The sequence below is a fragment of the Durio zibethinus genome, chromosome 8 (genome assembly GCF_047325235.1).
Source record: "Durio zibethinus cultivar Kanyao isolate XHJ-2024 chromosome 8, ASM4732523v1, whole genome shotgun sequence".
NCBI lineage: Eukaryota > Viridiplantae > Streptophyta > Magnoliopsida > Malvales > Malvaceae > Durio > Durio zibethinus.
In genome coordinates, this window is record NC_143169.1 from 23,714,529 (window position 1) to 23,741,604 (window position 27,076).

Below are 27,076 nucleotides of genomic sequence, written 5' to 3' on the forward strand. Positions count from 1 at the left end.
TTAATTTTTATGTTTATATAAGTTTTATTTTTACTTTATATATATATAAATTAAATAAAATCTCATTAAATTTAATTTAATTACATTTTTAAAATTTTTATTATATAAATTAAGTTTAATAAATAAGATTAAAATTTATTTTTTTTAATTTAAATTGAATCTGAGTAAATATATAAATTATTAATACTAAATAAGAGTTCGATTCGAATATAATTGAAAAGGGTTGTGAACATTTTTTCTGTAGCCTCTTTTATACCCAAAAAAACAAAATGTGTTTCTATTTTTTATTTTTTAAGGCAAGGAAAGAAAAGGTATAAATTGGGTATAAAGCTCTAAATTAATTGTTTAGTTGTTTGAACTAAAATGCGCCAAAACTATGCTTTTTCCTAAATCTTGTTTAGTTGTTTGAACTAAAATGCGCCAAAACTATGCTTTTTCCTAAATCTTGTGACTTGTCCTTTGACATTTTCAAACGTTTGCCACATGGCTTTCTGTCCCTTTGATTAGCCCTGCTTATGCAACCAACTTTCTCTCACATTTCCTTACTTCTCTCAAAGCTTCCCCTGTATATAACAACACATTAACTTACCATTTCTCTAACCAAAACAAAATTTTCAAACTTTTCTATAATTCATCCTTGGCTGCCACCATTGATTTTGTACTACTTGGCAGAGAATTTCAGAAAAGATTGATTGCTGGCGAACGTTATGGAATACTTGCAAACTACTTGTGAAAAGGCACCAGCCCTGGTTATTTCTCACAGGAAACCATCTACTTCTCCAAGATTAGCGACCATTTTTGAAGAAGGGTCTGAATTAAATTTCTTTGAAATTGGACAGAAGACTGTGTTTTCTCTTCTAATTCCTGTATCTCTTTCTATTATCTCTTATGTTTTGTTGTATAGAGACATTGCTTGATGTGGGAATTTAATAAATTTTCAACCCTTTTGTTTCATATTTAATTCTCTTTATATTTTAATTTTGGGTGCTTTTGGAATCATCAGAAAAAAGAATATGAAATTGGTAATTAAACCCTTTATTCCTCCTTTGGAGTAATTCAATATATACGAGCATTGGTGAGAAAAGGCTTTGATCCTGTTACAGGACAGCATTGACATGAAACTTTTTCTAATCCTGAAATGGTAAAATTAAAAAGAGAGAATTTAACACAATGAGCAAAGCTGTTTAATTGGTTTATTTCGGATAATTTTGTTATATATACAATGAGTTAAAAATGAAAAGTAAGCCCTGCGAAAGACCAATGAAGCAGATTTAATTAATTTACGTGTAGTGAACAACAAGTGCTACGTATTGTTTTGTCCTCAGGCAAGTTGTTCTGTCCAACAGACATATTCAAACGTTCCTTGGCCACTGATTCCTCTTGTCTGATGCAAATCTCCCTTTCTTTCGCTGCTCTTCCAACATATTTAAGTTCTGTACTTTCTCTATGCTTTCTTGGTCTATTTGCTCTCAAAGATCATATTAAGGCTTTTTAACTTTATTAACCAGAAGTTTCAGTCATCTTCTGCTCAATCTGTTCCATACGTACAAGGGTCAAACAAGAAAATTCATCCACATCAGAAGTTTCATTTTCTTTTTCAAACTGAAAAACAAATGTAACAAAAAAATTTTGGACCATCCATTAGGGAATGCTTATCATTTTCATTGGATATACATTGAGACAGACAGTCATCCACTTTATTTGACAACGAGTCAAGCTGTGTTTATCCTATATGGTTAAACTCCATATTCTAATTTAGTCCGTTATGTTCTGATTTTATGACATTCTTCCCTATTCTAACTCATTTAGTTAAAATTTTGATGTTCTAAATTTAGTACTCTGTCTGAAATTTAACTGTCCTTATACATTCCAAGACATGGCTTACCTGGCCTTAGTCCAACATGGTTACCAACAACCAGCTGTTTTGATATCTCCCCATTGAATCAAACTCTATATAATTCCAAGCTTTGTACAAACGATTCTTCCCTGGAATTCCATAAGCAATAACATTTCCATTGCATAATAGAAACCTCTTGATCAGCATATAGTTTCTTTCTCCATAGCCCGGTTTTTGCATCAGAAGAAAGAATTGTCGAAAGCTTTTGTTGCGTACAAAAAATGGCGAAGGATGTCAGATACATGCAAAACTGGGGTGAAGTAGCACCAGCCCTTCTGATATCTCATCAGAAACCATCGAGTTGTCCAAGATTGGAGACCATTGCGGAGGAGGAATGTGGCGGTGTTGGCGTGCCAAAGAGGGTCTTTATTCTTCTTCCTGTATTGTTTTCTTTCTCCTTCTACGTTTTGTTGTATAGATACATTGCTTAACATCAAAATATCCATAGCTATACACTACATACAAAGTTAATAGTTTCAGGTTTCATAATCATTTTCTCTTGTTATGACTTTAGAAACCAGTTTACCTCGGAATATTAGAACTTTTGTTAATTGGCGGCTTGTGACATTGGTTAAAGTGATATTTGAAGAAAGAAAATTACGATTAATGTATTATATCCTCTAAAATTCGACGAAAATAGTGCATTAAACATAATTTTTTTAAAAACAATATTTGAACTATCCTTAACAATGAACATTTTCATCGAAAAGGAACATGAAAATCCCCTCCTGCCACGAAAACAGGCAGCTAAGGGAGCAGAAATGGAGAAAGAAAAGTTAACAAAGCAAAAGCCAAGGAAAACAAGACAGATCCTGCTTCCAAAAGAATAATAACATAAGCAATTAGAAAAGCACTAGAATCAAATGCAACAACTGCAAATGTCTAACGTAAGGAACTTAATCTTAAAAGGCATATTCTTAGGATGTCAGTGGTTTTAAGTCATAATACATCATAAGACAAAGAATTTCCAAACGAAAGTCATTAATTTTGGTGTCATGATAATGGAGATTTCTTGTCTTGGTGCACACGACAAATCTGTAGTTGACAATCACATATTTTAATAAGAAAATGAGATTTCAAATTCAAAGTTTCCTTTCTGATTTAAATATGGAAAATGAGAAGTGGAAATTAACTGCAAACTTGGAGTAACCCCCAAGACTCCAACTCATGCAAACCAGGCCAAGAGACAGTCAAGTGATACAATGATTTCAAGCTGAAATATTTTAGGTGATATCTAGAAGCAAACATTGGACGTGCCGCCATAATAAAATGCCTAGTTGGATCATGTCAGCAGATGATCTTTAAGCTCAAGGAAGTTTCTAAATGTCAAACTCCTTTGAAATGGAGAAATTAAACATGAAGGAAATCAAAACAAATAGAAAAGAATCAGGATTCTTGAACGTGGCTTTGGCCTTACACCATCTGTAACTATACCTTTACTTTGTCCACAAAAGTGGAAACAAGTTTTCATTTGGATTTATGATTTGATGACTTGGTGGTTGCATGCCTTCAAAATTCAAAAAAGAAAAAAGAACAAATTGTTGGATAATAACCATTATTGGCATTCAATGCTTCAATCTGTTGACCAAAAATCATTACAAGTTCAAGTGAATACTCTATAATGGCCAAAATGACAAAAGTAAAAACTCTTAAAATCAGAAGCTTTCAGAAACCAGAGACTGAGAGTAGTTTTTGGATTGATATAATAAACCATTATATACAAAATTTGAACATTCCACAGAAAATTACCCAAAATCAGTAGCCAAACAATACCCCATCTCACATTCTCACAGATTACAATGCTATATGAACTTATTGAACATTGGTTCTCCTTAAGCATTGATTTTTTTTGGTTCGTCCATTTCCATGCTTCTGGTCACGAGCCCAAAACTATTATCTTTCAAGCCTCTCTCAAGCAAAGAAAATTAGAGCCACTGTTCTCCAAATACCTTTCAAGCAGAAACGTTGGAAGGTTCATGCGCAATGAATCACATCCTCGTATAGCAAGAAATAGACAACCGTAGACAAGACCACGGGAAGAAAAAGGAAGACTTTCTTTGAGAAAGCTGCATGATCTTCGTACTCTTCTTCAAGAATGGTCTCTAGCTTTGGACAACTTGAAGATTTTCCTGGGGATATGAGAAGGGCAGGTGCCACTTCACCCCAGTTTTGCTTGTATCCCACCTCTTTCATCATCTCTAAAACTGAGAAAAGCTGATCAAGATTGTTTTTTTTTTTTTTTTCTCTTGAAACAAAAGCTGCCTTTCTTTGGTTTTTGATGATGGGTTTTGGAGGTTGAAGGAGATTGTTAATGGGGGCTCTTGAGGGAGAGACTGATACTCGAGGAATTGGCTGTGGAGAGCTTGGAGGTCAAAGTAGATTTATATAGGGGGGTTTAAAGAGGGGTTCAGTGCTTAAAATAAGGAAAGATGAAGGAGAAAAGCCTGGAAGTTGGTTGGCAATTCAGCCATAACAGACAAAAGTGTTTGAAGATGGAGGTTAACCCACGTGAGCAACGATCTAAGGTTTCTGACCTTGTCTTTTCTATTTTTTATTCCATTTTTGGTTAGAACAGACAAAATGATTTTAAAGATGGAGGTTAACCCACATGCGCAATGATCTCAGGTTTCTGACCTTGTCTTTCCTATTTTTTTTATCTGACATCTCGATCCGATAAATATTTTAAGTCTAGATTAATTTAGAGAAGAGTAAAATTGAATCTCAAGATAAATTCTTCTAAATTTGGTTTTTTTTCATCGATAACATTTGAAATTAAGATTTTACTTTTAAAAAATTAAATTTCTTATCATTCAAATCAACGAGAATTGATCATTTCATTTTTTGTTCTAGCAAACATTCTTTCTAATTTTGATAGATGAAAATCTTCATATGAGCTTTAACAATAAAAAATAAAAAACTACGATGCTATCCTTAAAGAAGATTTCATTGGTCAAAGAAAAATTTTCTAACTCATTTTTTTATATTTATATAGAATTTTATACAAAAATTATATTATAATTTATGTTAATAAAAAATATAAATTACTTCCCATAGATGAGATCCTACATTATCAGTATGATCAAGACAGACAAGACACGGAAAATTCCCCTAGGATGAGGCAACTAATTGGATCCCTTTCTTTGGTCATATGATCACACTGATCCACTATTGTCAAATTAAATTAATCAACTATCGACCTATAAATTCTTGGATACATTATGATAGATTCTGATATTTTTCAAACGATATATATAATATAATGTTTTAAATAAGAGAAGATGATAATATAAATCAGAAAAATGAAAACCAATAGTGTTTTGCGGGGCCACTGAAGGCCTAACGTCAGTCCTTGCCTACGGGGAAAAGGGGTGTTTTAACATTATTGTATGCTACGTATAGAGAAATTCAAAGGGTAATAACTATTCTACATTGATTTGTCACCTATAGTACTGGCCTGATCATGTTTCTTTTGTTCTATTAACATGTATAACCAGCTCAAGACACTCAAATTTTTCTCTTGCCTTGTACCCAACTATTTCAGAAAGTGAATAGCTAACTGTTTTTCTGAATCATGGTTTGAAATCACTCACTGGTTTCCAAGTTCAAATGTAAGATGGATCTCATCCCTTGAATCACCCTGAAAGGCTTTTTCTGTTCCAAGGTAAACAAGTCTTGTCCCCGTAAGGCCTGCAAACCGAAAAATTATGGATAATTAACTTTTTCAGAAATCTGAAAACGGGGCAAGGCAATATCCGGCCAGAGTATTTTGCAACTCTAATACTTTGTACATGAAAAAGAATTCCAGATAATAATAAGTCTTTGGATGAAAGAGCAGAGAATTGAAAATTATGTTGTATATTACCTCTTGAATTTTTACCTTTGAAATTTTAGGTGTAGCAGCATGAAGACAATGGCGAGGATAAGAGAAGAAGAACCAACAAAGACACACGCGAGACCAAAGAAATCATTCTTTCCTCCCAACCAACTTGATGTTGAAAGAACAAGCTTCTTTTTACCACCAAAACTGTAAGTGTTGTAGTTGTTCATTAGTTGAACCAGGACAACGTCATCAGCATCTAAATCCTCTTCAATTCTTCCATACAATTTTCGGAAGCTAGGGAGAGCAGATGTACGCATCCATACAATAAGATCCTCCTGATCGCTTAGCTATAATGCATCCATTCATCAATGCCAAAAGAAGAGCAAGAAAAAACAAAACCAAAAGATTATTTCATATCGCAAGCTTTAGCTGAATACATAACTGAAAACAAGAAGGCTGTATTAACATAATGAAATGAAGAAAAGTGATTATTGAAGGATATCTGGCAGTTAGTTGTTTCAGAAACAGGTATTTTGAGTAGTGAATAAGTATTTTCATGATTGACAAAAGAATCAGAAAGACCAAAGTAGAAAGTCTCTGTACAGAGCTCATACTTACAGGAATTCTTGGATTCAGCTTTCCACCTCCGATCAAGGTTCCATTTTGGAAATTGGAAGGATATACATTCTTTCCAAACTTGTGATCCCGGTCACTCTTCCAGGCAATGTTCTTCCTGTTGACCTTGAGTTCTGCTCTCTCACGAATAAATGTAAATGTATCATTAAATAAGCTCCATGCTATCAATCCACAAGGAACAATAGGTCGAGCATTGTTGAACTCTACAGGTTGACAGGAACTTGTGGCTTGATACTTCTGTCCATTTAAGAGTTGCTGATCACTTCTGCTTTTCACATACCTGGAAATCATTTAAACCAACAAAGTGCAAATTGAAGAAACAATGGACATTAAACCAAGAAATTTTTGAAATTTGGGTTTGTTGTAAACAACAAATCAGTAAACTGCTAAGGCAAAAATAAAAAAAATGTAAGCCGGCCTCAACCATGAATAGACTGCCAAAAGCAAAAGTAATGCGACTCATTTAAACAATTTAAAGTTGCTGGATCAATGTATCATAAATGTTGTTATCAAGTGAGAGAGCCCACACCGTCGATGGTTCTGATAATAATTATCGAGTTGATAGTAAATGTAAATTGGAGCTTTCATGTACTTGTGCACCTACAAAGAAGTTATAGAGGCAAAATAAACAAATATGAAAAAAAAAAAAGGGAACAAGCATTCCACAGTGAATCAAAGTTTTTAACAGAATCCATGGAGTATACAAACAAAGAGGTGTTAACAAAAACCAGTTACATGCAGCTTATTAAAGACCTCAGGTATTCTATTAAGAATAATGCACCTAAACTTTAAGTGACTAGCTGTTTCTCTGAGTATATATTTCATAAAATAAAAATAACGTATAAGTATATGGCAGAAGGATAGAAAGAATACTATCTACAGGTAACCAGATGTCAAAGGGTTGGATACTTAAAAGAAAGAAAAAGTTTTAAGCTTGCTCAAAGGTAAATTTAATTTAACTGGAAGAGAAAATTTAATTTCATCAACTATTTCGAGTTTGATAGACAAAGTAGCACATCTAGAAGTCAATCTAGAAATAAAGATGCTGTAAGGCTATGCATTAGTTCAGTTACCCTTCCTTCCAATTCTAATAAAATCCACTTCCATAGATAATAAAAGGTGTTATTTCATATTCATAGTAAATTTCCAACCCTTGTTAGAGGAATTTGTACTTCTCCAGAAAGAAAGAGACACTCAGCTGCTGACGGTCTCTACTGCAGTGTAATGCATTGTAATGACTGAAAAAGAAACGGTTGAAGATAGAGCTTGGCATATATTGAAATGCAACACTTTCCCATAGCAACTCCAATGGTCAGGAATACATGTGAAAAGGAAACAAAAATTTTCATAGATAACAAGAGGTTTTATTTCATAGTAAATTTGAAACCCTTGTGACAGGAATTTTTACTTCTCCAGAAAGAAAGAGACACTCAATTGCTGACAGTCTTTACTGCAGTGTAATGCATTGTAATGACTGAAAAAGAAGCGGTTGAAGATATAGCTTGGCATAGATTGAAATGCAACACTTTCCCCTAGCAACTCCAATGGTCAGGGGAATACATGTGAAAAGGAAGCAAAAATTTTCACACTGAAGATATAGTCAACGCAGAAAGGAAGTATCACCTTCAAGAAAAGAGAACAATTCTTGGGAATTGAGTCATCCTGGATATATGAAACTTTATCAATTCTAAATGGCTCAGGTACACATTCAGTATCATATCGTTCCACAATCTCAATGACCTACCAATCAAACAAAAATGATTATTCACAAGTATGTTCTCAATATAACAATGGATGCTCTGAAAAGGAGTATAATAAATAGCCATGCAATATGACAAGAGCCATAGAATGGAAAATTACACTATGAGAAGCACGCAGAGTAACAAGGCCAAGAGGAATGAAAATGAAACCTGTAAACAAAAATATTGTAATAACCTGCAGAAATGAAGATGGCACCCATCACTAGCATTAAATATAGCCAACATCCAAAAAGTACAAGTTAGATATTAGCCAACAACCAGAGATTAATGAAAAATCCAGGTATTAAAGAGTGTTATCATGCCCTCACCCAAGCTGGAGTCAAAACGGGTTTGCAAGCCGGAAGCTTTTGCTGAGTAAACAGATAGAAAGCTGCAAAACAAACATAACAAGACCAACAAAATGTTAATGAGGCAATATTTGATTGCTCACCAGACCAAATACCAAGCTGCAACCAGAAACCATAATGAGATTAATACTAAAAACAAAATAGAAGATGATTGTAGACAGCTTTGCTACCAGTTCAAATAATAGATTATTTCTGATATGAAGCCAAAGTTGCAATGAAAGGCAGCCCCAGACTCACAATTGTATATCTACACATATGCATTGATGATTGTCTACATATCACCCAACCTTATGCTGTTGGCAAAACTATCAATTCATTTCAATTTTCAATGTGTTTTAACCAAGAATAGTCCAACAAATAACAGACCATTTTTACTTAATGATGATTATGGAGAAACAATTCCCCAAGTAGAAAAGACTCAACTATACATGCGTGCATACACGGACACAAGAAGAGCCACTTGTGCATGTGCGGACACAGCCACATGGAAGAACAAATTTGCTTACTTATTTTTGCATTCACACGCTCATAGAAAAATGCAAACAATGCAGGTAGCGCACGTATATAAAGAACAAAAGGACTTAATGTTGTATCAGCTATGTTTGTTTATATGTCTTCACATGTACAGGGAGCTTGAGCACATGCATGAAAGATAGGCAGGCATGTGTATTGATGCCTCTGCATCCACTAAGTGGTAGTGTGTTAGGATCTGCCCGTGTGTGTGTATGTGCAGGAATTTAAAATAAAACCAAAAGAAACAAAATTATTAAGCAAAAGCCGCAAAGGCCAAAAAGAAAACAAGTGTTAAAATAGACAAAAAAAAAAACCTGTTTTCGTGTCTCTGTGTCTCACTCTATCTGTATCCGTCATTTCCAAAACTCAGTTGTGATGTTCTACCACTCCACTAAATATCGATAGCCTTTCAACTAACCTTCGAGTTCCGATATAACAACACAATAATAACAGCAGTAAAGCACAATCCTTTACACAAGCCACACCAGAATCAAGAACCTTATTTCTATGTATGCACTTTTTACTTAAAACTCAGTATTAAACCTCTATTATAATAGAAGATAATTCAACTACATTCTACACTTCATCAACTTCATGTTTCAGTTAACTCCCAACATTTTTCTGGACACATACATTTTATAGTGTTAATTCCCAGATTCCATTTTCTTTCCTTATCTCGGTTTCCTTTCCTAGGTTAAAAACGGGTAAGTATACCGCCAAACAGATATTAAACTTATCTTAGCTCCAAATCTAAATCTTTATTTTGCAATTTCCGAGCAACCAAGCAGAGCATAAAGTTGCAAAATTCAATCTATAGTAGTTTCACCAATTCTGAATCCAGAACTCCGCCTTAAAAGATAAATCAATAAAGAGAGAAAAATCTGATCTGTTAACCTACATTATGCTTTATTCAATGGAAATTTTCTTGCACTCATTTGTTCAGAAGGCAAGCAATAAAACGATCCAAAACATGAACTTTTTTTTTTTTACTTTCCATTCCCTCACATTTTCTTGTTAACCAAACAGGGAATAAGAAGAATCGTACCGAGAAAGTCAACTTGAGAGAACTTTTGGCAATCTCTGCAGCTCTGATCAGCTAAAAATAAGAAATTGAAAAACAGGAGGGAAGATCGAATTAAACGAAAATTGAAGCTAAGAAAGAAAGAAAGAGAATTTTACCTAATGTGACGAGAGATTTGAAAATTGACTTCCGTTAGGGCCTTTTTTTTTCTTTTATTCGTTAATTGAAGTGGAATTGAAAGTTTGCTTTGGTTGAGGAAATTGGAATCTTTTCAATCCATAAAGAGAAAGAGAATAACTGTCTTTCAATTTTCAAAAACGAAGGGGTAGGGAAGATGCCAACCGTCAAGCAATGGAAAAATAAATAAATAAATAAATAGAGGTTGAAATTTCATTTTCTTTTTTAATATTCTTTGATTATTGTAAATTTTGTTATTTATTTTCCCATTACAAAAAAAATAGGTTTAGCATTAAAAAAAAATAATTTGAAATGTGTTATATTTATTATATATAAATTGACTATAAATTAAAGTGATATTAAAATTGATATTTAAAAATTATAAATTTAAAAAAAGTTTATGTACGTAATTTTTTTTAATTATGTAATTATAAGAGTAGGAATGGTTTTAAGTAAATTAGGAATTAAAATAAAAAAAATTGTTATACATGTAAATAAATTTAAAAAAATTATTATTAACAAAATTTATTGTTTATTTTTTGTATTTAAAGTTTTAACCAAGTGCAACTCTTTGATTTCATCAACCCAAGTTCACATATCTGCAACACAATTTAAAGAAATTTAGCAACTTTGTGTGAATATTTTGTTATTGTCAACTTGCAGACCATTTTTCTACATGGGTCACAGTTGCTGATTGATTTGGGATGAATACTTTGCTTTGGCCATGATGTTCTAAGCAAGTGATAAGAGCGCGCACCTAAAGAAGAGTCTTGAATCTCACATCGAACATAATAAGAGGGTCCCTGAGTATAAAAGGGTTCACACCACCTCCGCCTTATGAGACGCCTTTTGTAGGACAAAACCGTGAGATCAAGAGACCAGAGCGGACAATACCTTACAAAGGTGTGAACTATGACAGTCAGATTGATCCGAAACGCCGGAACGGTGAATGCCCGGATCTCGGAGCCGCGCGGATTCAGAGCTTGAGTCTCAACCCGTGACAAGTGGTATCAAAGCCAACCCTAAACCGTTCGATCCACGCCAAGTACCTCGAGGGAGGTAAACAGGGTGGTCAACTTCTGTGACGAAGGTGCGAGATTGGGTACGGAAGAATATCACGGACCTAAAGGAGAGTCCTGAATCCCACATCGAACATAATAGAAGGATCCCTAGGGTATAAAAAAGTTCATACTACCTCCGCCTTGTGAGACGCCTTTTGTAAAATAAAACCGTAAGACCAGAAGGGTCAGAGCGAACAATACCTCACAAAAATATGAACCGTGACAAAAAAATTAATCTGAGACCTCGAAAGAGTAAATGCCCGACTCTCGAAGCCGCACAAATTCGAAACTTAAGTCTCGACCCGTGCCACTTGCATGAACCCAAAGAAGATTGTTGAATGCTTTTGCTCATTGCATAAACAGCATTGCTTTTTATCATTTCAGTCTTAAGACAAGATATAGTAAAAATTTTTGGGGCCTGATATTGATTGATCTCCACCCTAAAGATTCTCTCTTGCTATCCTCTTGGGGACTATTGGTTCACGAAAAGTTAAATTACCTTACCTTTTTAAATTTGTTCCATTCAATCATATCATATGCATATACATAATGGAAATTTTGGTGAAAATCTCAACTAAAGTATAAAACTAAATGAAAATGATACCATATAACATTGAAAATCAATATGAACAGAATTATCAATTGTCAAAATTAGTTCCTTGGATCAACAAGACCCAACACTGACAGGAGGATTTCAGCAACCATGAGGGAGTTCACTTGCACAATTTGTTATACTTCTTTTACCGAATCTTGCTCTTCTTTAGGAGCACTCTTTCCAATCTGTGGTCGTTTCGAAGCTGAGAAAGAAAGAAATACTAAATCGTTGAATAGCAATTCACAGTAAACCAAGCATGAGATTCAGAAATGTCTACAAATCATTCGTATAATAATGCCAGCAAAAAGTAAGATTACGGGGCATTTTCACTATCATAATCTTTTGGCATTGTCAGCATATCAAGTTATGAGGTAAAAGCATCACAATTAATGCATATATTTGCAATCCAAACTAGTTAACAGAGCCAAGGAGGTCAATGCCATCAAAAGAAGTTGTCATAATAATTTCAGATTAGATAATTCCATCATTTTCGACAACACACGACACAATTAGAATGGTTACATTGATAGCAAAGTAAGACAACATCATGGCCATAAGTTTACCAATACGTATATAAGAACAAGCAGGAATACTCACATTTGAGAGATGATCCAGCAAGACAAGTCAACCTGGATTTCGTATTAGCCTCAGCTAATGGATTTGGCTTCCCCTTGATGGCCATGCTAGCATCCCAAACACGTATAAACCCATCGGAAGATGCAGATGCAGATGCCAGTAAATATGGATCTTCATCAACACCACCATCTTTGGTAAGCACAACAATACCTTTTACACGGGTAGAATGCGCGTCCTCGATGCAATAAGCAACCTTCCCACTTTTAGTGTCCCATGCCGTAATACTGCGGCTCTCCCACCAGTAAATAAAATTCCACTCTGGCAAAATCATATTCATAACATCCCTTCAGAAAATCAAGTTATAAATAACAAGAGAGCAAGAAACATGCATCATGGGACATGGAACAAGTAGCATAAGACTACTTAAAGAAATTCCCATAAATTATGCAACAATAGGATCCTAGAAGTTCACCCAGATTAGGAAGCACGCTGACATCTGAAAGAACAGCTTATCTATGAAATAAAACTATGTACATCAAAATCATGTTATTCAATCTTCTAAGACGCTAGCTAACACAATGTTGTATAAATAAAAGCAGTGGATTTGTACCAAAAGATGGTTCAGCTACAAGGTGAATGAACTAAGCTTCTAGCTTTTGACCTTGTAACTCTCTTCTACCATCAACTTTTATTCAGAACACCATAAAATCTTACTCAATTCAATCAACCAAGAACCAAAATATTCAAATCCTAACACAATGACAATTGGATTTGACTCCCTAGACATTTTAAATCAGTGAATTTTCTATCAAAAAATTTTCATTTTCCTCCATTTCCTCAACTAACAAGTGCAATAATTATATTAAAAAATTACGCTTTTACTAATATTAAAAACGCAAAAAAAAAAAAAAAAACAAAAAAAGTAACCTCTCCTGGAGCAGCACAAAGAACTCGTTTTTCATTCTCCAACTCAAACAACAATCTAGCATCTTCAGCCAAATGAACTCCAATTTTCTCCTCGGACACCATGAAAACCCTTTCTCCATTTCCATCAAATTTAACGATGGTCGCTTCTTTTCCCAGCCTACAACAAAAGCTCCTTTTCCCTCTCATCAAATTCGACATAGCCAAACACCCATCACGGGAAACACTCAAAGCAAGCTTCCCAGAAGGATGAACAGCCAAGTCATTGATACCCTTTTAATGGGACCTAAAGGACTTGAGAAGAACAAAGGGCTCGGTGTCAAAGATGGAGATGGAGCCGTCAGCAGTGGCTGAGAGGAAGTTGCGAGGGAATGAGAGGTTGGGAGGGGAGTAGAAGACGAGGGAAGTTATAGAGGAGGAGAAGTGGTGGAGAGGACCGAGGGAAGCGCGGAGGAGAGGTCGTAGATGTGGATTGTGTCATCGGAGGAGCCGGATGCGGCTACTGACAGGCGGCAGCTACGGTGGTTATAGGGGCGGTGTGGGACGGGTAGGAGAAGAGTTGGGTTAGAGTAAGGGTTTGAGAATAAGGGTCGTGGGTTAGCGGTTTTAATTTGAAACCCCAAATGAAACGTTCGTAGGAGCCAGCTATAAGAGACATGGCAATGGCGGAGGCGGTGGCTGCGGGGATTTCGGGAGGCAGAGTTGGAGACAAGGGTTTAGTTCGGGTTTAAACTATGTATTATGTAGGGCCCTAGAGGGGACAGTCAGCCTTGTCTTCAACAAAAATACCATTACTTTTTGTCTTCTTTTTTTTGAAATAAAATAAATTATGTGTTACCGCGGGTTTAGCGGCTAAATAGATTTTACGAGACTATAGAAGTCTTAATTTCAAATCAAAATATTTTTTTATTTTTTTAAAATAAAAAAATTAAAAATATTAATATTATCTTTTAATAATTTAAATATATTTTATAAAATAATTTATAAATTTATATTTGATATATTATTAGTATATAAATTTAATATATCATTAATAAATCAAATAATATTATTTTTTAATAAATAAATATATAAAAATTAATATTATTTAAAATTTTATTTTTTAATAAAATAATATAATTTAATTCATTTTATTAATAAAATTACAATAAATCAAATAAAAATTTTTATATTATAAAATTTTGATATTCATTGGACCAAAAAAGTATATTTGTTTCAAAATATTTAATTATAGCAATGACAAGGCAAAGTAAAGGTAAATTGAGCTCGAAACAATTTTTTTTTTTTTTTACTTTTCAATTTTCTTGTTTGAACATTCCAAATATCTGTTCAGAGTTATTCGACTCCCCCCCGGTTCAACAGGGAGCAGAGTAGAGAGTTGCAAAAATGTTGACTTTGTTAAGAAGGTCAATTCCAAAGCCGAAATTGAAAACCCATAAGCAAAACCCCAGTTTAACATTGTTGCTTTCTTTTTGTACCTTCAGCCATGTAAAAGAAAAAAAGTAACAAATAAAAGCAAAATCCTGAAACTGTGTGGCCTCTGCATAGTAATAACGGAGGAATACTTGGACTGGGAGGTTAATTTCACTGTTCTTTCTTCCGGGCATACCAAACAAACAATCCCCAAAGTCCAAGCCATGAGCCAAGAACAGAAACAACCTTCTGCTGCTCGTACTTCTCAGCCAGATCATCCTTCTCCTCCTCCTCCATTCGATCCCTGTCGAAGTAACTCTTTTTTCTCTGTTATTTTTGCTTTCTGGATTTTCTCTTTTTTAAGGGTTTTGATTCTTTTGCTTCTTGTTTTCTGTTTATTCTCTCTTTTGTAAATTTGGGTTTCTGTTGGTTAGTCGATTCAGATTAAAAAGGAGTAATCTTTAATAGAGTATTGCTCGGTTTGTAATTTTGAGAAAAAATAGTGTTTTTTTTTTCTTGTAGTTAGTTGCTTTCTGTGCTGATATGTTGGCAAAGTTCAAAATTTTGGTTTCGGAATGCTAAGTAATCAATTGTGAAGTATGTTAATGGTACTTGAAATAGTTCTGATTATTTGTTGAAACTTTCTGTGCTGATATGTTGGCAAAGTTCTAAATTTTGATTTCAGGATGCCGAGTAATCAATTGTGAAGTATGTTTATAGTACTTGAAATAGTTCTGATTGTTTGTTAAAATTATCTGTTGGTTTAATGGTCCTCTCTGGGTTGACTTAATTCTTTTGCTTTAACCTAGATATTAAATGTTCCTGCTTGATTTTTTCATATTGAGAAGTAATTAGTAGTAAACTTATCACAGTCACAATAGTTTATGCTAAAGCACTGAGCCTTTGTAAGGCTAATAGTTGATTAATCCTTACAGGCAGTTGCTTCAATAGAAAACTAGCTAAAATTGGTTTTACTCATATGAATTTATGCAAATTTTTAGTATTTCAATTACTTCAATTTGCAAATGGTTTGAGATTATAGCTATTATGGTGTTGGTGAGAGCAAGGGTTATGGTTTAACATTACCTTTAGTCAACCAGAGCGGTAAGCTTTGTTAATGGGTTTAGGGTTATTTGGCCCAGGAGGATTTGCAATTTTGTGATTGTCCTTGATATATTCTACGAACTTCACACACTCTGTGTTTCACTATCTCTCAAAAAACATACTTATGTTTATGCAGTGATTGGCATCATTAAGAGGAAGGGGTTAATAAAAGAGTTAGCTGCTGCATACCACGCAGAATGCCTTGCATACTGTCAAGAACTTTTGGAGCTTCAGAAAAAGTGGGATGAGGTATTTTATTTATGTACCTTTTGTGTAACACTTTCTTCTCATCAATTTTGATAACTATAGAGCAAAATTCTTAGCTTTAAAGTGCTGCATAATTATGATTATCTGTGACCTTACTACAATTAATTAATCTAGTTGTTATTTGATCTTTGGATCTCTTAGGTGCAACTTTAGCATAGATTCTTCCTCCAGTCTGTAATATGAGGAATCTGTTATACGAAACCTCAGTCTGTGCTTCTTTTTGTTTTCCAATAACTAGTCTGTAGGATATGCAAATGTTTCTACATACCTGAACATATTTCAACCATTCCGAAGTGCTGCTAATCATAGTTGGCTTTTGAGAACTCAGTGGGGAAATTTTATCTTGAACTTGTTTGTTTAGCAGCAAATTCTGAAAGTAACAGCAAATATCACTTTCAATTTATAATGCTGTTATCCTAACCCTGGGTTCATAGAGATCCATTGATAATCTCCTTGCTGCAGCTGTTTAGAACCTGTAATATTAGTTATCAATCCAAAGGACTTTTATGGCAATATGGTTCTGGTAGTAGTAGTATTCCTCTGTAGTAATCATTTTCTTACCGTTTGCAGCCATTTATCGATGTTAAAAGTCCTGATGATTTGAGGAAAGAGAAAATGAGGCCTCCAAAACGTCTAAAGAAGTCTCGCTAAGAATATGGTACTATTCGTGCCTAATCTTATACACAATGTTACATCTATTAACATTGGGATTTTTTTTTTTTTTAAACTCTGATGAATTAATAAATGCGAGTGCAACATGCATCATTTTACCCAATTTTCAGTTTGTTTAGTGGCCAGCAATACCCATCCCTCATTTTTCTGAAGTAGTCAAATAGATTCACAGCATTTGTATTTATTCAGTGTTGATATGTGTATTTACAGATGATGTGATGGATCTGGGATTTCATCTCTTTCCTGCATCCACATTAGAAGCATCTCTCTAGATGCCTAAACGACCAAGCAGAGGCAAAAAAACAACAGGGATCTATCTGGATATGCATCTATGTTCTGTATTATATGTAACATTATGACAGGTTGCTTCATTGTTTATCAGATACACAATCACATTTATGGTGCTGACACTTTGTATCATAGTCAAGCTAAATAGTGTTCTTAACTTGTGCTACCTTGTCATTGAGCATCAAAATAGTAGTTGGGAGTCCGAAGTTTATTCTACATTTGTGTTTTACTAGCAAGGAATTCACTTATCATCCATTGAGCCAAATGTTCCGTCACACAAAGATCAACTTGTGCCAACATAGCGTTCATGTTCTATATTTGGATGTTAGAAAAGGGTCATTTGCCTGTAAACTTAGGTCATAAATCATAAATACAGTTTCACACAACATACTTGTGAAGACCACAACTCATGCTCAAGCTCTGAATTTTACCTTCTAGTAAAAAGTTATAAAAAAATGAAGATAATCGGAATAAACAAACTAGCAAGTAGCGGTAAACCTGGTGCTATCAGGATAATATTAATGCCTCTGCTATCTTTTTCTTGTTTTGTTTACATGAGAGTTCAAAATCTGCAACTACAGCAAAACTGTCGATTGTACATTTACCATGGTTATATTTCTCCAAAACCATTATCGTATCTTTGGAAAGAAATGTCTGGTTCTTGTAAGGTTGAATTGTCATCGTTATCGTTACCTGCAAAACAGAAAAAATGTATGTAGTAAGGCAAAAAAAAAAGAAAGAAAGGCCAAACAGCCATTTACAGACATTACAAGCCAGGATGTCAATAATGTCTCACCTATGTCTTAACTATTGATGCCATACCCTTTGGACTAGGCTATTCAACTTAGTAGGAGAAGGTATCTTTCCTTCAACGAGCTTTTCAGCTGCCAGCCCCATTTCGTGGACAAACTTTACAGTCTCAGATAGTCGATTGAGTAGATTCATCAGGGCAATCACTTCATTCCGTTGCAACTGCAACCAAGGGTAATGAAAATGAACTTCAGCTAGAATGAAAAGTTCTATACCTGTGAAAAAGTACTTTAGACACATATACTTACAACTAGTTGCTAATGGAAACATAGAAATATCCCACAACCGAAAATAAAAACATAAACCAGCTTCATAAAGATAACTGAGAAACTGATCTTTGTAGGGGTCGAAACCATTTCCCATGTCAAACAATGGCATTTAGATAGGCCATTTTATTGGAAATAAAGAAATAAATAAATTGTGCACAAGATGGAAACCATATCAACCACAATGGTGAACCCAAAATAGCATTCAGTCCTGTGACGATTTCGACAATTTCCAATTGAACTGGTAGATCGAAGTGGCCATGTCTATGCCAACTTTGAGAAACTTGTAGCTACTCCTCTCATTAAATTTCCTTACTGTTATTTTTGCTTATTATGGGCTAGCAGTTAGCTAGGAGTTACTTGTTGGTGTCAGCCCATGAAAGGCAGAATAGACATTCAAGAGTCTGTTAACTGTTATGATCAGTACAAATGATAATCTTGGAATGTTATATGGAAGTCAGTGAATGAATCAGTATTGCCGTTATTCCTTTCATCATTGGATTTTCTCTCTCTTTTTCCTCTCTCACGATTCTTTCTTCTTTCTTCTTCTTTACCGTGACTCCAACCTATTTCAGGTGACGTCCATAGAAGGCTTGCATCAATTCTGTTTCAGAAAATGAGACAATCATGGTCAAGTATGTTGTCTCATACACAATCATATCCTTTCTTACCCATGACTATGATTTCACAAAGGGATTTTTCATTAACTCCCGGAAAACCACATGGAAAATTATTGCTTTGACCATGTAATCATTTTTTCCTGCTAACTTTCATCGTCTGCCACTTGTCTCCTGCTGCTCCATCTCTGCTCCAACCAACAGTGCCAATTGCGCCTTGCTCGATCGATCTTCCCTCCCTCTCTAAAAGAAAATTAAGTTCGAAAGTTATATCAAAATTACCCAACAAAACTGGATATCATATCCATCATATGGTTAAGGATTTCATTAAGGAATTAATGTTTTAAAAATCATGTCACATTAACAACTTAATCAAGCATATTGATCAAACCTGCTTTTTTTTGGTTTTGGATCAAACCCATCTTCACTTGGGGGAAGCTTAATTGATCAGTTTCTGTTCAAATAACAAATAATCGGTAGCATACCGATCATATTAATGGAAAAACAAATGAACTCAGATTAGAGCTAGGCTTGTCATCTTCCACAATCATTCATTGCCCATTCTACATGAGCCCTATACCTCAGCAATATCACCATTTACTTTTCTTCTGGACATCGATTCTCAAACATATAAAAATTAACTTCCTAAAATATATTTTACAAGCCCTTAAAATAAAAACTTAATTTAGTTTACCTTGTATGATTCACCGACATATAGAGATTGGTAATAATAAAATATACTTATTTTATTTTCATTTTCCTATAAACTTAAGTGGCAACAATAAAATATACGGGTAGAAAGTGGTTAACTAGATCTCCTGATTATTCAACCAGGTGGAAACAACATGAAGTCATTAAGGCATTTTTTGTCTAATCAAATATATTACGTTCTCATTGAAAGATCAGGCAAACATCAACAAATCATGGCCCAGGATGCTAATAAGTATTCACTTCCATCTAGCCTCTAGGACAGGAAAAGGGAAAAAAGGGTAGATATTTTCTTGCCTCTTCATTTCCATTTCTCTGTTATTGGTACTACATGAAAACATCTAAACGCTTGGATAAACAAAAAAAACTCGATGTTGTGGACAATGATGGATCCATGCCTCAGGCAATGTGCCCAGCCAAAGTAAGGATCTTGACATGCTTTTTCTGCCTCAGCTCATGTGGGACTGGCCCAAATACTCGGGTCCCTATTGGCTGGCCTTGCTTGTCAACGAGAACAACCGCATTGTCGTCAAACTTGACCTCACTCCCATCACAACGACCTCGCTGCATGGCAGCACGCACGACCACACCATATACCACCTTTCCTTTCTTCACCTTTCCGTTAGGCATGGCTTCCTTAACAGATGCAATTATGGTGTCTCCCAATCTTGCCCCTTTCTTTCCCTTCAAAGCTTGTATGCACATCACCTTTTTTGCCCCCGAGTTGTCCACTACTTTGAGAACAGTTCTCATCTGTATAAAAGTCCTTTGTTGCTGCCGAAGGGAAAGAAATATTGATGTTAACTATGGAAGAGGACTTCACAAAGGCAATCATTATAAAGCCATGTGAAAATTGTTGGGCTTAGACCATTTACAGTATAACATCAAACTTTAAACAAAATCTGCATTACTCTTAGATCAAGCTACAAGGAGAGTTATCCCATTCAAATAAGCTATGTAGATCTTAACATAAAACTTGTAATATAGCTTTCATTGACGATTGGTTCAACTCTTATCCACACCATTGAAATTGCATTCAAGGAGTTCAGGCTGCAATTCTATCTGGGCCATATGCAGCTCTGAGAAAGCTGAGTCAATAATTGCTATACATGTTTGATTCTTATCAACAAGTAAAAAGTAGGTAAAAGATCAGAGAAAAATTGATGTATTTTAATTAACAATGCCTTTCTCATTTAGGTTAAAAAATACATGCATCGCCTCAAAATTTAGCCGATCACAAATGACATCATGATGAACCTTGTCAAACCTGCTTCCACAGGAAGTCTATTCCCAGAAAGTGGTAGAAAGTTATCTCAATATTCTAAAGATAGTACTAAATCTAGAATGAACACCGGCATGCACTCCATGTGAACGCATTTAATAGATCATTGTAAAAGAAACATCATGCTAGAAAACATGCTGACCTGAGACAGGAAACTGCCACATGTCATCTCACTTGATGTGCTTGGTAAATTACAGAAGTTGTTTCCAAGGCCACCCATCAATGAACGGCCCACTGCATAAAGTATAGAGTCAAACAAAAGCTAGGAAATCAAGATTAGAAACCAAAAGAATTTATGACATGAAGCTGTTTTAATCTTATGATTCAACAGTTGATACACTTCAATTGTGCCGAGGACCAAAATAAATGCATTTCTGCAGATAGATGGATAACAGGTATTAAGAAGATACATCAAAGAAAATCCCCACGCAAAAGAAATCCTTCCTATTGCACTGCTCTAGTAATATTAAAAGATGAAAATTACAGGAAAAAAAAATAGCCTCATAGAATAAGAGACTTCTCAATTGTGAAACCCAGAATAAGAGGCTTCTTAAAGCTATGCTCATCAAAAGAAACATAAGTGACTAAAAGAATCAGAAAACACAGTGGAACAAGGTCCAAATATAAGCTTGTAGACAAAATACTAAATGTTAATGAATCACCAAAAGACTTCTGATATTGATGGAAATGACATAAATGGTCATGCGCAGGGACTGGCAATATTCAAATCCCAAGTTCACATGAGGCTAGCTAAGCCTCAATAAGTCCCACCAAACCCCATCCCAACCCCTCCAGAAAAAAAAAAAAAAAAAAAAAAAGACCATGAAGTTCCAAGATTCAAGAGTCAATAACCTTTTTCTCATTGGCCCTAACTTATTGCCAAGTACACGGAAATTTCTCTCTGAAGCTAGATTCTTACTGGGTTTTCCTCAAAGAAAAATCTTTTCAAGAAAAAAAGAACTTTATGCATTTGGATATATTGGATTGGAATGCTTTGTATGCTATTCACATCAAACGCCCATCAACAAAGAGAAGGCAAAAAAAAAAACTTTTAGAGCAAACAAATACCCATGCCAGAAAATTACAACACATACCCCTGGAGCATCTGGAAGCGAAGCTTACAGCCATCTTCCCGCTTATTTCGCCGAACCTTGACAGGGTAAAAAGAAAATGATTAAAAACGTAAGAACCCTAAGAACTGTTAAAATGTTAGGACTAAGGAGGGGGAGAAGGAGATTGGGTTCGGGCTCAAGCTTGATAAACTACCCACGCAAAGAAGTCGGTAAGTGGCTAAGATTTTAATGGACTAGTTGTTGAGGCAGAAAGCTACCCATTTGGGCTTCTAATGGTGGGTTCAAAGTGCAAACCTACAACTCGATCAAGTTGGTTGGACTCAACCAATCCCATTATAGTAACAGGCAAACAGGCCCTTTCCCCACTTGTCAATTTGCTTTCCTCCCTCCCCACCCATCAATAAGAAAAAAAAATTATATATATGTATATATATATATATATATATATATAGTTCTTCACATGGTTTGTGATTCGGCCTTGATTATGACAAATCAAACACATGGTTACGAAGATAAAAGGTAAAATATTTTACAACAAAAAAAATCTTTGAACTACTAAGTTAATAGCTTTATGGAATCTTAGGAGCACAATTTTCATGCGATATATACAGAGAAGCCCACAATCAAGCGATTGGTCAGAACAATAGAACAAAGAAAAAACCAACCTCTAATCAATCAACTTATCCAAGTTTGAAGTTTTGTTGCCCCCAAAAAGAATATTACTCCCCCACGCCATCTTCTTCACATTAAACAAATACTTTGGGTTCCTTCACAACTCTCAAATCATGGTTTTTGAAGTAAAGTGGAGAAGAATGTTGCATTCTTTGACAGCAAAAGCAAAGACCTAAGACACTAAATAAGACTCTAAGAGTGAGACTCTTTATCTATATCCCATGATAGAAAGGTCTTCCAACCTTTCTCAAAATAGAAAGTTACTTTAGGGTTTCAATCTTGTTTGAAAGAGATATGGCCGAAAATCACCTTTGAAAATTACTACAAGAAATGATCATGTCGCTTTTATTATCTCCTGTATAAGCTGCAGGCAGAAACTTCATTTTCTAAGGAGAGGGCAGCAAATAGTATTAGTTTTGCAAAGTCAGAGGTTGTCTTTTTCTTCTACCTCTTTAGAATATATACGGTGAAATTAAAAATAATAATAATTATTATTATAATTATGATTAAAAAAATTTTATTATAATTGTGAGTGAAAAAAATTCAATGAAAATTTTATACTAAATAAATTTTACTGAAATTAGTATTTGAATTCAACTGATAGTATAATGAATTCAATCGTATCATATTACATATGTGATGAAATCCAAACTAAAGTTTAATAAGGTTTAAAGATTAGGATTTAAAAACTTTGATTTGCAAAAGCAAACTTTGGTGGTTAAAATGAGTTTATTATCTTCATATTCTTAAATTTTTATTATTTTATGCATATAGTTTTGAAAATTTAATTTATCGTAATACTTTTTTTACAATAATAACAAACACTTCAAAATTTTAAATTATATTTTTCATCATATGTTTAAACAATTTTTTTTAATTTTAATAGGACAGCAATGCTAAATTATACCTTCAGCTTGAATGTTTGTGTTATATCAAAATAATTAAACTTAACCCAAGTTTAATTTAATGATGATAAAGAAAAAAAGCAAGGTCTAGTTATTAAAACTTTACTGTTGGTAGAAAAAAAATTTACCAATAAAAAGTTATTGAAAAAAAAAAAAGTAGAAGAGTGTGAATCATGAATGAAATACTAAAACAAAACGTGGTCCCAAATTGTGGTCAACACGCTTTAATCAGAGAGTCGAGTAGGTGCGGGGGGATAGTAATAGGTTTGATGTTCACAAGACAAAGTTGAAGCATAGGTTTTGCTACTTCCCAGATCAAATCTATTCTAAATTCTATATATATAAGCTGGAAAAATGATCAACAGGGGACCATTGATAGAATAATGGTTCAGGGTTCATTATAAAAATCACTAAAAAATTTTTATCATAATTTTTTTTCAATGAAAAAAATTTAGAAGTAATGGAGATTATTTTATTTTTAAAATCTGAGTAAATTGTTAATTTAATTAAAATTTACAAATTTATTAAATTTTATTTATAAGTTTTTTGAATTTACAAATCATTTATTCACAAAAAATCATAAAAAATTCAAAACTAAATATTAAATAGACCCAATATTCATTTTATTTTTAAAATCTAAGTAAACTGTTAATTTAATTAGAATTTATAAATCTATTAAATTTTATTTATGATTTTTTTAAAATTTACATATCATCTATCAATAAAAAATTATAAAAAAAATTCAAAAACTAAATATTAATATACCTAACATTCATTCCTTATTACTTTTACCATGATTTTAATATGGAGATGGACGACATATCTTTGACATCCCATGTCAGTTTTTTTTTTTTTTTTCTGTTGTTTTCAGTGTGCCACTGGCTGGCTGGCAATGGCCACCGGTGTCAAAAACAATTCCAGAATCTCTTGTACCAACTCCATCTTTTAAATAAACAAAAATAAAATAAAATAAAATCTACCAAATTCTGACTTGATATTCCAATCACATTAAATTTAATTCAAGCAAGATTTTGTTTGCCATCAATCAATCATTTTTATGCTGGGAGAGATAGTAACATATTATATTATTATTATCGTACTATTTTGATTGCAATAAAATGAAATTAATTAATTTATAAGAAGAAGAATGTATGTACTAGATGATTTGTACTAGATTTAAATTCAGTACAATAAAATTAAAAAAAAAAACTAAAATAGTACTAGATGGATTACAATAAACAATTATACACAAATACAAAACTAAAATTTAATGTCAAGTTTACTGTTCTAAAGGCAAATTCTATATATATGCATAACAACCTCTTGGGTGAGCAACATTAGCTTCCACTAACACTGGTAGTTGAGCACTTTCCGTGGCTCTCCAACAATTGTAATTGTCCAGTTATTGCAAAAATAGAAACATTTATGACACGTCTTTATTGGTATGTAGTACATGATTGTTTAATTCTTGTTTAATTACCAACTCAAATTACCAAAAACAATTAAGTACTTGAAAAAAAAAAAAAAGTAAACCGTGGAAAAGAATCAGAAGAAGAATTCATTGTTCACACAGATTAAAAAGTGAAAATGAAGGCAGAGGGGTACAATTGAAGTAAAGGTAAATGGCAGGTGGCAGGCAAGTACACCAAAAAAAGATTAGCTTTGGTACAAAAGCAACAGTAGAGGTGAAATATGATTTCATTTCATGGGGGCTGAAAAAAATGTCTTAGAATAAAATTAATAAAATATAATGATATAATATGAATATAATATAAAAATAAAATGTAAAAATGATATAATTTAAAATTATAATAATAATTATATGAGATTAAAAAAATAAATAAAATTATGTTTTATATTTTTTTGTTAATATAAATTATAATATATAATTTTTATAAAATATAATATAAATATATAAATTTTAATATTTTATATTATATAAATATCTAAAATCCTGAAACAAAGCTCTCAATTACCAGGATGAACTTTTTCTTTTCTCTGTTTTTTTTTTTTTTCATATTTTTCACGAAGACCATGACACGTGCAACGGTCTGAAGAATGGAAAGGAAAGACTCATCAAAAATATCCTCTCTCTTTCTCTCATCGAGAAGTCAGCCATCGCATTGATAGATTACACGCCCTTCTGTTTCCCTGCAGACCACGACACGTGCCTTTGCCTCGCTCTCGAGCCGGCCACAAAAAAACTGTGTCATCACCACAACCCACTTGCTCCCCCACTCTCTTTCTTCTGCATTGAACAACTCAAAATAACACAACTTTTCATTTCTTTTCTCATTTGCCATTTTTCATGATATAGCAGCAGTACTAAACAAATATACCAGTACAACTAATCACTGCTGACTACTCAACCCCAAATTTATTCCCTACTCTTTTGTAATTTTCTTGGTTGGGTTTTGTTTAATTTAATGTTAAATTTGTGAAATATTAGAGAAAGTGGGGAGGATCAATGGTTGATTGCACAAAAGGTTTGGCTTCTTTTTAACCGGCAAGTGATTGAACATTGGATTGCGAGAACACGCCTTCGGGTAAGAGGTTTTTTTTTTTTTTTTTTGCTTTTATATGGCAACAAAAAAAGTTTTTTTTTTTCTTTTAAGACATTACTATAATTTGGATAAGAATCATGGTACATACAATTCACAACCACCATTTTTTTTCTCTTCATCTCCCCACGAATCTGTGGGTTTAAATCAATGAATCCAAGTAGTTTTTTCTTTAGCACTGCCGCATGTGGTGGTTCCTATGTGTCATTTGCTTATAGCCAACTTCCATGTCCTACTGATTTTTATATGAAAAATAAAGATAAAAAAATGGAAATAGGGTCGTACTTAGTACAGAAATAATGGAGGCCATCATCTTTGGGAGAGAGGGTGGCTTTTGCTTTCGTTGGATTGGATTGGATACGATAGATATGGCCTTGGTAGGAGGATTTTCTATATATACAACTTGATTATACGCACTTTCAAGTTTTTGGAGCATTCACTCCAAAGTTTGTTCTCCTTTTAGAGGTTTCATCCTTTGGTTGGTTGGTTTGAACTATTCTGTTTGATTCATGTATCACTAAGTCAAGACCAATCTCCTGCATAAAAAGATTGCGAGATTTCACATTACTTTTATTCAGTTTCATTCATAAAACCCTTTTTTTTTTTTTCCTGTGAAATAAGCTAACAAATCAATGCAATCAGAAACATTCCAACAAAAAAAATTAAAATCTAATTGTTTCAAATTATAAAAAAAATTTACAAAGATAATTTTTCATGAATTTATTTAGTTCGTAATTAAATCTATTTGAATTGATAAAAAAGAAGATATATGGGTAAAATTCAAAAAATTTTGTCACTTAAACAAAAAAATATTTATACGAATTCGAGATTTAATTTAAATGATTTATCCATAAAAATCATCGTAAAATTGAAATTCGATCCTAACATTTAAAATTTTTTCTTAAAAAAAACATGTTTATAAATGCAGCATGTCTGGTTTTAGTCTTTTAGAGACAATGAAAGAAGCATCTTTGTGTTGGCAACCAAGTGGGTTTTTGTTGCTTCCTTGGCCCATCAAAATTGTTTTTTATTTTTCACAAATTTTAAATTTAATTTTACTAAATATTATTTTTTAAGCATGATAGTGTCATGGGAAGTGGGTAAGATACTT

General features: G+C 33.5%; 3 protein-coding genes and 1 pseudogene across 9 annotated transcripts; 1 reads left to right on the forward strand and 3 right to left on the reverse strand.

The window, feature by feature from the left end:
- Positions 1 to 5,154: 5,154 nt before the first annotated feature.
- Positions 5,155 to 10,338, reverse strand: LOC111278075 (putative ALA-interacting subunit 2). Of its 5 annotated transcripts, none has more exons than XM_022864519.2 (10): positions 10,153 to 10,338; positions 10,019 to 10,069; positions 9,288 to 9,391; positions 8,422 to 8,483; positions 8,214 to 8,288; positions 7,977 to 8,093; positions 6,883 to 6,953; positions 6,336 to 6,633; positions 5,760 to 6,064; positions 5,155 to 5,584 (listed from the first exon to the last, which is right to left on the reverse strand). In XM_022864519.2, exons 3-9 carry the CDS (start codon positions 9,328 to 9,330, stop codon positions 5,771 to 5,773), a joined length of 960 nt encoding a protein of 319 aa, XP_022720254.2. In that variant the 5' UTR covers positions 9,331 to 9,391; positions 10,019 to 10,069; positions 10,153 to 10,338; the 3' UTR covers positions 5,155 to 5,584; positions 5,760 to 5,770. The 5 variants fall into 5 exon arrangements, with proteins under 5 accessions (XP_022720254.2, XP_022720251.2, XP_089620958.1 ...); XM_022864516.2 differs by having other exon boundaries at positions 5,775 to 6,064; positions 10,019 to 10,061; positions 10,153 to 10,337; XM_089764832.1 differs by having other exon boundaries at positions 5,775 to 6,064; positions 9,288 to 9,386; positions 10,153 to 10,337.
- Positions 10,339 to 11,814: 1,476 nt separating this feature from the next.
- Positions 11,815 to 14,096, reverse strand: LOC111278667 (uncharacterized; annotated as a pseudogene). Its single transcript, XR_016344101.1, has 3 exons — positions 13,331 to 14,096; positions 12,425 to 12,721; positions 11,815 to 12,029 (listed from the first exon to the last, which is right to left on the reverse strand). The product of XR_016344101.1 is annotated as an uncharacterized LOC111278667 (transcript).
- Positions 14,097 to 14,747: 651 nt separating this feature from the next.
- On the forward strand, positions 14,748 to 17,289 carry LOC111278078 (uncharacterized). Its single transcript, XM_022864523.2, has 4 exons — positions 14,748 to 15,052; positions 15,981 to 16,093; positions 16,682 to 16,769; positions 16,994 to 17,289. The coding sequence occupies exons 1-3, from the start codon at positions 14,965 to 14,967 to the stop codon at positions 16,760 to 16,762; spliced, it is 282 nt and encodes a 93-aa protein (XP_022720258.1). The 5' UTR covers positions 14,748 to 14,964; the 3' UTR covers positions 16,763 to 16,769; positions 16,994 to 17,289.
- A 2,455-nt stretch (positions 17,290 to 19,744) lies between these two features.
- LOC111278077 (large ribosomal subunit protein uL14mz-like) lies at positions 19,745 to 22,021 on the reverse strand. 2 transcript variants are annotated; one of them, XM_022864520.2, is made up of 3 exons: positions 21,849 to 22,021; positions 20,897 to 20,988; positions 19,745 to 20,246 (listed from the first exon to the last, which is right to left on the reverse strand). In XM_022864520.2, the coding sequence occupies exons 1-3, from the start codon at positions 21,880 to 21,882 to the stop codon at positions 19,872 to 19,874; spliced, it is 501 nt and encodes a 166-aa protein (XP_022720255.1). In that variant the 5' UTR covers positions 21,883 to 22,021; the 3' UTR covers positions 19,745 to 19,871. The 2 variants fall into 2 exon arrangements, with proteins under 2 accessions (XP_022720255.1, XP_022720256.1); XM_022864521.2 differs by lacking the exon at positions 21,849 to 22,021 and adding an exon at positions 21,607 to 21,765.
- Positions 22,022 to 27,076: the final 5,055 nt, after the last annotated feature.